General features: G+C 42.1%; 1 protein-coding gene across 1 annotated transcript in view; it reads left to right on the top strand.

Annotated features, from left to right (window-relative positions):
- Nucleotides 1-9,118: 9,118 nt before the first annotated feature.
- The window catches only part of LCP2 (lymphocyte cytosolic protein 2), a 28,779-nt gene continuing 24,701 nt past the window's right edge, over nucleotides 9,119-13,196 (top strand). The window contains exons 1-2 of the mRNA XM_029960256.1: nucleotides 9,119-9,188; nucleotides 11,353-11,686. Coding sequence (XP_029816116.1) covers nucleotides 11,609-11,686 — 78 coding nt within the window. The 5' untranslated portion in view covers nucleotides 9,119-9,188; nucleotides 11,353-11,608. The remainder of the gene's footprint in view (nucleotides 9,189-11,352; nucleotides 11,687-13,196) is intronic.

Raw genomic sequence — 13,196 nt, 5'->3', positions numbered from 1 at the left:
GCCTGGGGGGCTTGCTTTCCCTTTGTCTCTCTCCCCTCTTGCTTCCCCTCCTTTGTCATGCTTATCTTTTCTACTTGTCCTCAAGGCAGGTCAAGGCGGGCGCCGGGGAAAAGGCAGCGAGTCCAGCAGCACCACCGAATGTCGTAACAGAATCATCAGCCCAGTCATTAGACCCCAGATAAAAATGTCCCAAAAAGAGACTCCGGGTTTGAAACTATTCACATTGACAGCTGGAAGGCTTCTTGCTGCTTCTTCCAGTACCTACTAAGAAAGACTAATTTTGGCGGGTCAGAAACATCTGCTATGAAGAAATAATTCAAAAACTTTCCCGATGCACAGGAGAGTGAATTGCTCTAAATCTCTGCTGCATATTAAAACGAGGGTTTAAGAGCACGGGTGTGTGCGAGAGACATGGAACATGGAACATGTTGAGGCTAATGACACCAAACTCCAAACGAATGCCGGTAGTGGGGTCGACGAGGCTGATAGCTGGGACAGTTTTATTGTGCTGATGATCACCTCCCCAGGAACGTTGCATTCACACAGGACAGTCGTATTTACAGCAGGGCCGTTATCCCATTTGATGGGCCATGAGTGCTGCCAGTGAGGCGCTCCTAAACCCAAACGTTTTAATTAACGAGCTAAGCGTTTCGTGGGCTTTCTCCCGTCTCCGGTGCATCAGGACTGTGACCATCACTGTGACGCACAGACATCGAAATTACAATCAAGTGTCCTCACTGGGTGAGATCTTTCTACTCTTACCCTCCCTCTTTCTTTTCCTTATACATGTTCTTAAGCGTTATTTTTATATGTTTATATTGCTGCATTACTATAGCTAATAACCGAAGTGGCTACATACCTGCTTTCCACTGCAACCAAACTGTTCTAAAATAAACCCTACACATTTATATATTATATAAATTTATATATTTATAAAGATTGGTCGTTCAGTGCTGTTTCACTCTAATCTGACCCAAGGGATCTATTAACAAGAACCTGGGTTACCCTCATCTTCAGGGACAGTGTTATTTATTTCTAGCAGAGGAATTCAGCCCCACTGTCCAGGACCTCAAAGAACAATTCCAAACCCTTCACAACACTGTCACTTGCTGGGCTATACTGAATTATTCCATATTACCCCTTATACAGGCTCTGCATCTTCTCTGACATTCCACAATCCGAATGCACAATCCAAAGCAGCTTTTGTGTTTCCCTGCTGAGCTCCTGCAAGCAACAGATCAGCTCTCAAAGCTCTTGCAATGAGGAGAGATCAACAAACAGCCTGTAGGATTCACTTTGGAAGGAGGCATAAGGACGGTGCAGATCAATGTGATCCTAAAATCTTCAGACTGCTTTATTATTCCTGCTTTTCTTCATAGAAGAACATGAAGAAGCAGTACCATGGGATCTTCGAGGTCCAGACAATGAACAATATCTCACAGAACTATAGGAAGAGGAAAAAAATTAATACTATAAACCTTGAAGTACAGACACACCAAAAAAAATCATACCAAAGAAATGTAAATTGAATACAAAATTATAATTATAATAATAATTTAAAAAAAAAGTTTAAAAGTTTTGTCCTTTTTCCCTAGGGAGAAAAAAATAGGTTGTCCAGCCAGTCTGCCTCGAGTTGTCCTATATATTTCTAAAGATAAGATGTTTAGCTACACCACCATCTTGGTAAAAATCCAAGAAAAAGTGGAAAGGGAAATTAATGATTCACATCCACGAGGCAAAAATTCACTAGTGGTCCAGATTCATAAAGATATGAAGAAACACACCTGGATTACCTCAAAAAATGGTACCTTCAAGTGGAAATCCACATTAGCAATGTGCCTATTTGTGCACTGCTGCTATAAAATGTAATTAGGCTTTTGAATATCTTGACCAATAACTGATTTTTCCAAGAAATTAGTAGCTCTTACCCTTCTATCTAACACCCTCTTGCTTTTCTGAAATGTATCTCAGCAAACCAAAGGGTTGCCACTAGATGGCAAAATGAGACTGAATCTTCTGCATGATCTCCAATTTTATTCACGGGGTGGAGATAAAAGAGAAATACATAAATATATTTGTATCGAATTTAATCCCCTGATATTTATTTGGACAACAGTAACAGTTGCAGGTATTCTACCGCATGAAAGGGAATTTCCCATTTTCCATTCGTCCATTTTAAAGCATCTTTGGAATCTTGCAACATTCACGATTTCCCCCATCTTATTATAATTAGGCAGGGTTTCTCTTTTTCCTCATGCTCACCCTGATTACATAAAGGTTTATAACTTCCTTCATAGAAATTTTCAGTTCGTATCTTTTAATACCAAACCAGATTTTTTTCGCTTCTCAAACCACCTGAAAGAGTAATTTCATTAAACAGGTGGTGCAGAAAACAAGTTCCCCCCTGTGCTGACCCATCAGTTTGTACCACACGTGCCTGTCTGGGGAAGACTCAATTGTCAGAACTGAGCCCAGAGCCATAAGCACTGCCTAAGGCTCTTATTCTGATTAGCAATTGCATGAAGATGTTAATGAAGTGAACTGAAGAAGTGTTTTTCAGCTGATGCTGGACAACAGCTGTTTTTTTTCTAAAGGGAAAAAAATAACTCTGCAATCAGGATTATATGGCTCCCCCAACTGATTAAGTTACTAAATGGGGCAGAATATTTTCGGGACAAAGAGCTGACTGACACTCTTAATATATTAATTTTTTGGAGGGTCAAAACACACCCATCCAACATCTCCAGAAGCCAAGCCCAGCACAGTTGTACCCAGAGTACACACGTGAGCACAGACAGACAGGGTTTGTGTGACCCATCAGGGCATCTTAGACATGACCCTTCAGTCATTTATCAGTTATTTGTCAATAAGAGGGAGGTAGAAGAATCAAGACTTTTGACAAAATCAGTTCTGCATCACACAAAGTTGTGTGTTTGCTGCACAATAGTTCAGGAACAAGCATAAAACAGTTTCAGGTTTTGCCCATATAAAAAGTCTTTTTCTTATTCCTATGTCTAGTCCTCAGGGTTTCATTAGTAAATTAATAAATTCTGGAGATCCCCTTTCCCTAGTTCCCCTCTCATTCAGAGATTGAAAATGTGCCATGTCCAGAGCCCTAAATGGCAATTTTTTCATACTTCCAACTTAATAGTCTACCATGTTTTGTTAATTCCAAAATTAAGCCTCTCTCCTGATTTTGGTAACTTTAAAAAATGTGTTCTGAATCAGTGTGCTTACAGAGGCAGCTTATAAATGGTGTTTGGATGAGCAGCTCCCTGTGTTGAAGACTGCAGGCTGAAGACTGAATGTGAGAGGTTTGTAATCACCAGAACTTCACAACCCAGAGATGTCCAACAGAACAGCTCATGGACACTGAGAAAGAAAATCTGCTCCCAGAACCTCAGCTCAGTGACATCTGCACCCTCCCGTAACAAAACCAAACAAAACTCAACCAGCTGACCAAACCGTGTGAAAGACAAACAATTATAATAAAGAGCTGTTCTGTTTCTTCCCAGACCTGGTATCTTATATCTGGTCCACACAAATGTCCAGGAGCTCAAAGGCTTTATTGAACCTGGATAAATTAAAGAGTGATATGGGATGGGAAACAAGTGGGAGTTCTGCAGAACAGTTAAAAATAGGCAGTTGTAGGAAATTTTCAGAGCACACAGTTCAGACACTTCAGTGTCTGTCTTCACATTTCTTTCAGTGTCATACCTTGCTATTGATAAATCACTTGTAATAAAACTACCTGAAACTAATGTCTAAACATCACAATGTGTTACATTATATAGGGGATAACAGTCAAACAAGAAGAAACACATAAAAAGTGCTGAACTTTCTCTGGAAAATGTAATTTTAATTATGAAAGTTTAAATCTGAAATACGAAGTAGTTCACGACCCATCAGCCAGTACAGAACAGAAAAAAACCCCCTAGACCCAAATAAATCAAAATAAACAAAAAGTCCCCACAAACAAATTAAAAAAAAATAGAAAAGGAAAAAAAGAAAAAAAGCCTTCAATTACTGAAAAGCAACAGAAACAAACTTCTTAACACCAATTTGTAGATGTTAAAAAGGGCATTTTTCTTCATTCAGCATGCTGGAGGTTTGGAGAAGAGCTCCTCTAATCAAATGACAGGTGAACAGGGCTTTCTATTACACATCCTGTCTACATATTCATTAGATACTCTTAGCACATATTAATTAGTTCATTTACAGTCCTTCTGAGCTGTCAGTGGCTGTACTGGCAACCCCTCATGGCAGGCCCAGGGTGGACATTTTCCAGCCATCCTGAGAAGTGCCCACAATCCTCTCCCCCTTTGTGGCTGTGGTTGAGGGATTGTTTCTTTCTGTTCCCATCCCAGCTTCCGTTGCCCCTGGAGGGTTTCCAGACCCGGGGTGGGTTCCTGTGCTCTCGACTGCCCACGCTCTGGGCTTTGATACCCTGTATCCACTCCATCCCGGGGGAATCCGGTGGTGCCACAGCCTGATCCCAACCCTGCTGTTTAGTTTCAGTGCCTGTCAAAACGTCATCCACCTGCTGTAACAAGGCCCCACCGGGATTTTGAGTTCTCCAGTCCTCCAGTTCTTTTGCCAATTGATTTCCAAATATTGTGGGGCTCTTTTACCCCCACCCCCCACCCCGTGGGAGGACTATTCAAGTCAGCTGGTTTTTCCTCTCTGTGTTTGGGTTTTCCCATTCAGAAGGAAAAAGCTCTTGACTTTCAGAACTCAAAGGGATAAAGGCATTTTTCAAATCTAACACTGTGAACCACTTTAGTGTCCAACATAATCTGTATGCTACCCATCAAAATCTGCTCTTCCAAAAAACTCCTCCTGGTTTTAACAACCATTTCTTACTCCATACTATCAAACAACACCTCTAACACGGCATTGATATCCTTCTAGTCCAGATCCTGGGGTTTAATCATCATTTTGAATGCTTTTGCCATTTAGTCTGGGTTATTTCATGGAGGGGAAGCCACTACCACCCCTCCTTGTCTAGCTCTGGTTCTTCCTGCAACCAGACTGAAATTCTCTTCTCTCTCTGACACATTACCTTTTCTTCTGGACGTGCTAAATCTGCCTCTTCACATGCCAGTTCCCTTGCAAGATTGGTTTCTGCATCTTGATTATCTGTTCCCCCACTCAACCTACAAGGGGGGCCAACCATGGGATCTAACTCGTCCTCCTTATCAGGGAGATGTCTAGAACAAATTTTTCCTGTGCCACGCGTTGAAAACCAACATTTTAACTGTTTCCCTTGATTCTCCTTTTCCAGGGCTCACACCAATGGGTCCGAGGGGGCTGGATTTACACCACAGTCTTGCTGCCATTCCAGATGGTTCTGCAAAGTGAAAGCCATGTCAGCATCCTTAACCTCATCCCGCTTTGAATTATAACACACATTGTTACAATTAATGCTGTTTTTAAGGTGGGAACCAATGTTCCATAATGGTTACCTTTGATTACAATACTTAATTCATTTCTCCCTGGTAACTGTTCCCTGGGGGGTTCGTCAGTCTTCCTAAAATGCAGCCAAGTGGGGACTTTTTCAAAATGTCCCCTTCGGATTGTCCGCTACCCATCTCTGAACAGCAGACCCAAAATGTTACAGTACAGAAGCAAATACAAATGCAAACCAATATCAATCAATAAAACAAACCCAAACACCAAAGAACCCACCCAATGTGCTGGAAAATCCACACGTCTTGTATGGGCAGGATTCCCCAAAAAATGCCTTATTATCAACTGGGATCTTACCTGTGTCCCAGACTGCTCCAGGGATCTGTGGTCTTCTCCAGGAAAGTCCTGGTGCTGGCAGGAAGATCCAGAGATCCCTCAGATCCATGGCAGGTCAGGCAGAGCTGTCCCATCTGGGAGGCCAAAAATGATACCAGCAGAGACAAACTTCTTAATGCCAATTTGTAGATGTTAAAAATGGAATTTTTAATGGGAGGAGAGCTCTTCTAATAAAACATGCCAAGTGACAGATGGACAGAGCTTTTTATTACACACACTCTTTACATATTTAATAGATATTCTGACTTCCTTTATACGTATTCATTAGGTTGTTTACATAGCCACACCCCTGGAAGTTCTTCTTTTGTCTTTCCGGGGCGTCTTCATTGTCTTGACCTCAGTTCTTGAGCAGGGACAGCATCGTTGTGTTCCACCACCCAAAACTGTTATGTTTGTTCTTTATTTTGTCTTGTTCTTTATTTTTATCTTTATTTAGTTGACATCTTTGTCTGAGTACAATTTAAAATATATGCAAAATCCATGTTTCTGAGAAAAAATATCTCCTATTATGAATACACTTATGAATACACATTTTGAACACAAGGTGACCCCGAAAATTTGAGAAGCATGGGATGTTCAAGAATTCAGCTCCTTGGAAACTCTGAGCCAGTCACAGAGAGGAACATAAATATTGAAAACTAAACTAACATTAAAAACAAAACTGTACCCCAGGCGATGCTGGTTACCAGCAGCTTGTTTTCCTCCCAGACATCTATTTTCTGATCTGTGAAATTCGCTCTCAAAAACTTTCAGGATTGGCAAAATCTTTACCCGTGAAGGTCTGAAATGAGCACGTCAACGTAAAAGCTGTTGGAGCGTTTTTAGTTTGTCTCAGCATTGCAAAATCACAAATGCTTTTCTCTCTGGTCAGTAAGCTGTTGAAATATTTAGAGAATTGGAAATAAGCTGCTGGGATCAGAATCCACTCTGGGTTTGTGTATGGACAAGATGCCCTGCAACTGCAACATTTGCTTCACAAGCCTTCCTTGTGATGGGTACAGTGGCCAAAATCCCACCTTGTTGACCAGTTTACAGTGAACTCTGCAAGTTCTATAGAGTTGGCTTTGTTTGGGTTAAAACAACTGCCTATTTAAATAAAAAGATCATTTACAGTCTGAATGTCAGAGCCAAGAAGCTGTTCATGGGTATCCATAGTTCATTTGATGAACATATCAAAAAACGGGCTGAGTTAAAATAATCATGATTTCTTTAGCTGTAAGAATAGGTGGATAGACTTGAAATGCTGCTTTTTAAAAAACTTTGATGAAATAAAAATTGCCATTTTTATTGCTGTTCAGTTGTCTTTGCTGCAAAAGAACAGTTTTGGGGTTTTTTGGGTTGCTTCGATAAACACGTACCAAAAAAAAACCCACCAGAAAATAAAAGAAGGCAAAGCAAATGGAAGCCAAAGCCTGCTGTGGAAGCACTGAATGGGAATACCTTGGGCTTCAGCTCCATCTGGGAATAGCAGCTCCCAGGGATGCTGATTTCCAGCAGAGCCCAATTCTGAGGGACACAGCAGTGTCAGGGGCCAGCTGGGAGCTAAAGCAGGAGCTTTATGGCAAAAGGGAGCTGGGCCAGTGGAAGAGAGCCCTGGGGGTAACTGGAGCCTTGCAGGGCCAAGGTCTTGCCAACTGCCCCCTTGGCAGAGTCTTTCCTGGAGCTGGCAGGAGGAATCCTGTGCTTTGTGCCAGGTGGGGAGGATCAGAGCAGTTACTCCGGACTAAGGGGTGTGGTTTTAACTTTCTTCATCTTCACCCTTAACTCTGTCAAACTTACACACTCAAATCCAAAGCCAGTGTGTTCACTGGTGGTGTTCTGTGCCTGGCAAATCCTGTATTAGCAGAGGAGTCTCATATCCAAAACACAACCTCCTTTCCAGCTGTGCTTTTGGCCCCTTCAGTGTCACAGCACAGCTGGCACTGGATGAGCTGAGCTGAGCTGCTCTGACCAGCCCAGGCTCTGGGCAGGAGAATTCCTCAGCCCACAGTTCCTCCTTCTCAAGCTTCAGCAGCTTTCCTTGGGAGCACAGCCTTTCACAGGTCACAAGAGCAGCTCACTGCTGTCCCCTAGAGTCACCAATTTTACCTCCTTTTTCCTTCCCTCATCTCCAGCTTCCCTTTCTCACACTAAGCAAAGGGTTTGTTCAGTCTTTCCTCAGTAGATGTCTTTGCTGAGGTTTGCTGGGGGTTCTCTGCATTTTTTGGCAGCATCTTTAAACAAACTAGATGCATTATGCCATTTATGACTCCAACAGAGTGAATGTCATGTACCTGAGAAAACAATACTCTTTTTAGAATATCTCTAAATACTTACCTTATTTTTACAGCAAATAGCAGGGAAACGGACACATAACCTGAGTTATTCTAGAAAAACAAACCATTCTGAAAGCTGTTCAAAGCAAGCCCTTGACTCCACTTAAAACAGGGGCAGAACACCACCAGAAAGAGGTGAGAGAAAATGAGAAACATCGTTGCTGTTTGAAGGCAGCAGAATGTGAGCAGTGTGAATTTCCCCCCTGTGTTGCCTAAAATGGTTTGACTCTCACATTTTCAAACATCAGTCACCAGACCATCACTGCATCACAAGAACTGTACCACTGGCAGCTGCTGTCGAGGGGACACATTTTTTATGTGAAGGTTGTGCCACTGCAGGGTTAAAAATGCCTTTAAAACACCAACTTTGTAAAAAGAGTGCAAAAAAAAAAGGTCTCAGTGGAAATGTATGCACCTGATAATAGCTGTAATATCAATGTTTCTCAGCATTTGAAAATCTAAGAGTTTAAAACCCACTTGATGGGATTGCCAACTGAAATATATAACAAATTATGTTATAGAACAGATGTGTCTTGTGCTGCCTATTTCATTTCTTGAAATATAAAATTGAACTCCTAAGATTCAAAGCATGTGATCAGTCCCAGCAGACAGTTAGGATTTCCTCTAATCATCACCAAATTTCTGCATGTGTCCTGTCAAACCTGACATTCTGCCCCAGGAACCCTCAGTGGCCCTGTCTGCTTGGCTGGGGTTCACTTAATTGCCCCAGTGCTCAAGTCTACCTGTCTTCCTCCAAACAAATCCCATGTGGTGGCTTCCCAGACATCCTCCCTTACACTCCCACCCAAACCTGACTAAAGATTCTGGCACAATTGTGGACATTCAGCTGTTTCTCTCTTGATGTCCATTCTCAGGGACCAGCAGTGCTGAAATTGCCTCTTCAAGCTGAGGGGGAAACAGGAACATGTGGGAGAACGTGATAATTCTGGAGGTAACAGCAGTGAAGAGAGAAAGAGGAATAACAAACAAGTGAGAAGAGTGAACAGAGGAGCAAGTAAAAGAGAAAAGAGCAGTCTGGTTGGGACTGGGGGTCGTCACTCATGCATGGTGAGTTGAACATTTCCCATTGGCATCTTCAAACACTCACATAGGCTGGAAGTGCAGTTTGAAGTGGTTACACTGGTCTGGGAGTATCACTGCAAATTCAAATGTAGGGGTGTTTCCAGTGGTGTTTCCTCAGCAGGCCTCCCTTGGCCACCACATCTGATGCGTTTGTAACTTTGCAAAAGAAGTTGCAGAGAAAGACAAAGCTCAAGTGCATGTGCAGCTGTAATGTACTCACGGGGCAGAGACAGGATCCAAGCAAACAATGAGAGGAGATGCATGTGTTAGAACTTCTGTGTTAGCTGCTCTCTGGACTAGACTGACTTTAGAGGTGACTGCTTTTCTCCTTGCTCAGCATCAGAATAAACGATGCTGCATTTCCTCTGTAACGTCACCAGAATAAATTTTGGCCAGGGTAATGAGTTTTATATTAGTACAAATGGCACTACTCCTCACAGAGGACAACTGAGAGAGAGAGAGACCAACCCATCTCAGAGTGAGGGATTCTGCTTTCAAGTCTGCCTGGGGGGAAAAAGACTCTTTCATCGGTGGCTGTGAGCACACGTGGCTGAGAGCGGCTTTTGAACTGCTGGGACAGTCCTGCCTTTCCCCCACTCCCTCCCCAGCTTGCCGTGGGTTTCTTCCCCCACCTGGGGAATTGGGACTTTGTTTTGTTTCTCCTAAAAGTTTTTGATTGCATCATTCATTGTTTATTCAGATTTTGTTAATAAAAAGCTGTTTCTTTTCCTTTTCCACGCTTCCAGCCGAAGTTTCTCAGTTTCTGAGTTGTAATCTTGTTAAATTAAGACAATTTGGGATAGAAATCAGATTAAAGGTAATGAAACACTGTATTAGAATGAACAATTAGAAATTATAGCACAGGTTTCTTCCTGTCCCTGTGCTGTAAGAAACTTGTCTCTCTCTGAAATGCAGAGGATGTGTTGGGATGTCCGAGGTGGAGTCGTGTAACCTCCCCCTCACCACTGCTGACAATGCACCAGGAGAGCAACTTCTCCTTTCAGGATTCTTTGACAGGAGTTCATTTAGTCCTGTTTCCACCCCAAACCTGGGGGTGATGATATTTCTGTGATACTGTCAGGACACGCCTCAGATGATTCACATCACTTCAGATAAGAACCCAGAAAACACGACTGTGTCACATGGTTAAGAAATGCTGCGCTGCTGGGAACAGCTGGGACCAAAATACCTCCAGAAATAGAAGTAAGCTACTTTATATCAGCTCTTATTTGAATACCATGAAGATCTGATCTCAAATATGAGCACTCATATGCAACACAGTTGCAGATTACAGATCCAGGGTTAAAAGGTCCTCAGGAACTGGAAGCAAGGGAGCATCTAATAAGCATTTCTTTGATCATTATAAAAAGAAGAGAAACTTTCCAGTGTTTTAGGACTATGCACCTATTGTAATTAGTACAGGGCACAGATTATCACCTTTTGTGCAGCCTAGTGGAGCACTTGTTAGTAGTGATCTGAGCATTCTCACCATCACAAGAAGAAAAGAGAGAATGAATATTCTGTTTTTAAAAACCAGGCCTGTTGTAATTACTCAGTGTAATCTCACCAAAAGGACCTCCAGACAGGAAGGTGCCTGAATTGGCTGTACATGACAGATGAAAGTCTCTTGTGTCCCTCTGATAATTTTATGGTTTTGTAGATTCTTTTTCAGGCACAGAAATGCTCATAAGAGGTAGCTGAAAAATGAAGCATTGGAACAATGGCAATGTAATAATTTGCCATCTAAACTTGTCCATTATTTTTTTTTTTAGTTTCACTGAGTGATTCCTTAGCTGAAGGAATTCTGACCATAATTCCATGAGTCCTGAATTCCTCCTGTACAACTCCAACAGTAACCTTTTATTGCAGTACAAATCAAAGAAATGTACTGGACACTTCAGGTAGTGAGGTAAATACTAGAAGTTTCTCTTAAGTGAACATTTTCTTCTTTGGAGGGGTAAACTTGCACAGGGAGTAACCCAGGTCTATGCAGATAACACAGCAATATTTTTATGCTGTACAGAGCCTGTAAATACAAGAACTTTTATATATGCAATTCCAAGCACGCAGGGTCCATAGGAGCTGACTGTAGCAGGCAGAACATTCTCACCACTTTGCTGTGCTTCCTTGTTTACTTATTTATATTCAGAGAAAGGAAGTGGTGAGGCTGACTGGCTGCAACTTTTCTGAGAAGAGACCATTTTGTGTCAGAGGAAGCAGCATCTCTCTCTGGAACGTCCCAACAACAGAGCTCTGAAGCAGAAAGGGCAGGTCTTTGGCAGAACCAGCCGGGCAAGGAACTCCTGGGCAGGCTGGAAGGGCTCACACAGAGGGAATCCATGGCTGGTTCATTGGCAGCACTGCTATGAACACCCTCTGAGCACCCAGAGGAGGAAAAACTCACCATGGACCTGCGGAACGTTCCCTACCGCTCGGACGTGGTGACCTGGAACGCCGATGACCTGGCAGAGTATTTTAGGACGGTGAGTTGAACTGGGGTTTTGCCTTCATGGGACCGAGGAGGAAGCTCCTGTGACATTGCCTGGGCCAGATTTGGGTCTTTGACAACGGGCACACCGAAAGCAAAACCGCTGTCAGATAAAAAGCTGAGCCGAACTGGGCAGTGAAATCTATAAATGAAGCTTGAAAGTGCTTTTTAAATTGGGTGTAAGAGAAACTGGTGGCTTTACACTTGCAGCTACGTTATTGCTTGTTGGTGCAACATTAACAGCTGTGGAAGGCATTCAGGTGTGAAGATTACAAGTTTTCTGTGGCATCGTCAATGATTTTTCAGAAGAGAGCTTTTTTCCCCCCAAATTGCTCCCTGTCACAAATGAGCCTCAATGTCTTTGCTAATCACATCCATGGCTGGACTTGTAAAACCTTGGGACACTTTGGGCTTCATTTTGGGATCACATGAAGTTTATTTTTTCAGCAGCTCCTATAACTCTATAAAGGGAGTTTTATCTGGGGGAGTTGAGGCAAGTTTGACACTAGAATGCAAAACTGAAGCAGATCAAACACAGAGAAGTAAAACTGCCAGCTACTTACAAACCCCTAATTTTAGCGGGCAGGGGTTGGTGGCACAGGAAAGTGAAACCAAAAACTGGAGATGGAACAGATGAGATCATTATCAACAGGTGACTTCAGACAAATACGAAAAACATTACAACTCTGATGCAGTGAGGGGGGTTATATCCCCATTTCCAAGAAATTAAGAAGGGAAGTGGCTTCCTGAAAGAGCTGATCTTGATATTCTGAACAGAGATAAATGGGTTAACTGTCAGTTCTACCATAAGTGAATGTACGTGGTTACATTTATTGTTTAGTAGCTGTATTTACTGATTGAGATACCCCCCAGGACAGAGATAATCTTGGCATTCCACATTTGGAGAAGTGAATCCGGGCACAAGCTGCTTTAAATCAGCTAAGAAATCTGGGTAAGAAAACAATGTCAGCCTAACTCAGCCTAATTCACCTGTCATAAGTGACCAGATCTCCCCCGATAAACTCATATAATTTCCTTCACACATGTCACTAAAATTTATCAAAGACCAGGATTCAACTCCAAGAGGGAAAAGCATTTTTTTCTCCTTCTCAAATAAGCTAATTGTGGAATAATATTCCCAGGACAATCACCTTCCAATTTTCTGTCACCTGACGTGATTTACTCGTGACACAGGGTACGATTTTCATCAATTCATTGCTGGCTTACTCCTTCACATGAGCAAAATTCAGCCAGCACACACACCAGGAGTTTATGTGACAATACTGTGATGCATTAGGGCATGAATAAAGTCCTCACTGTCTGTCAAATACAAATTCTTCATTCTTATCAATAATAACATCTAATTCTAGGTGTGTTAACTTAAAGTAACTTAAAGCCTGTGTTAAATCAAACCATGCATTCAAAAGAGGGAAGAACCAACAAACCCCCAAATTTTCAAATAATTTCCAAAGTCTTTAATTTTTCTTCTTCTTTTTTTTTTTTTT

This window comes from Manacus vitellinus, unplaced genomic scaffold (assembly GCF_001715985.3).
Source record: "Manacus vitellinus isolate BGI_N305 unplaced genomic scaffold, ASM171598v3 scaffold_25_pilon, whole genome shotgun sequence".
Taxonomy (NCBI): Eukaryota; Metazoa; Chordata; class Aves; order Passeriformes; family Pipridae; genus Manacus; species Manacus vitellinus.
Note: the sequence above shows the minus strand (reverse complement) of the source record. Positions and strands in the feature narration are given on the sequence as shown.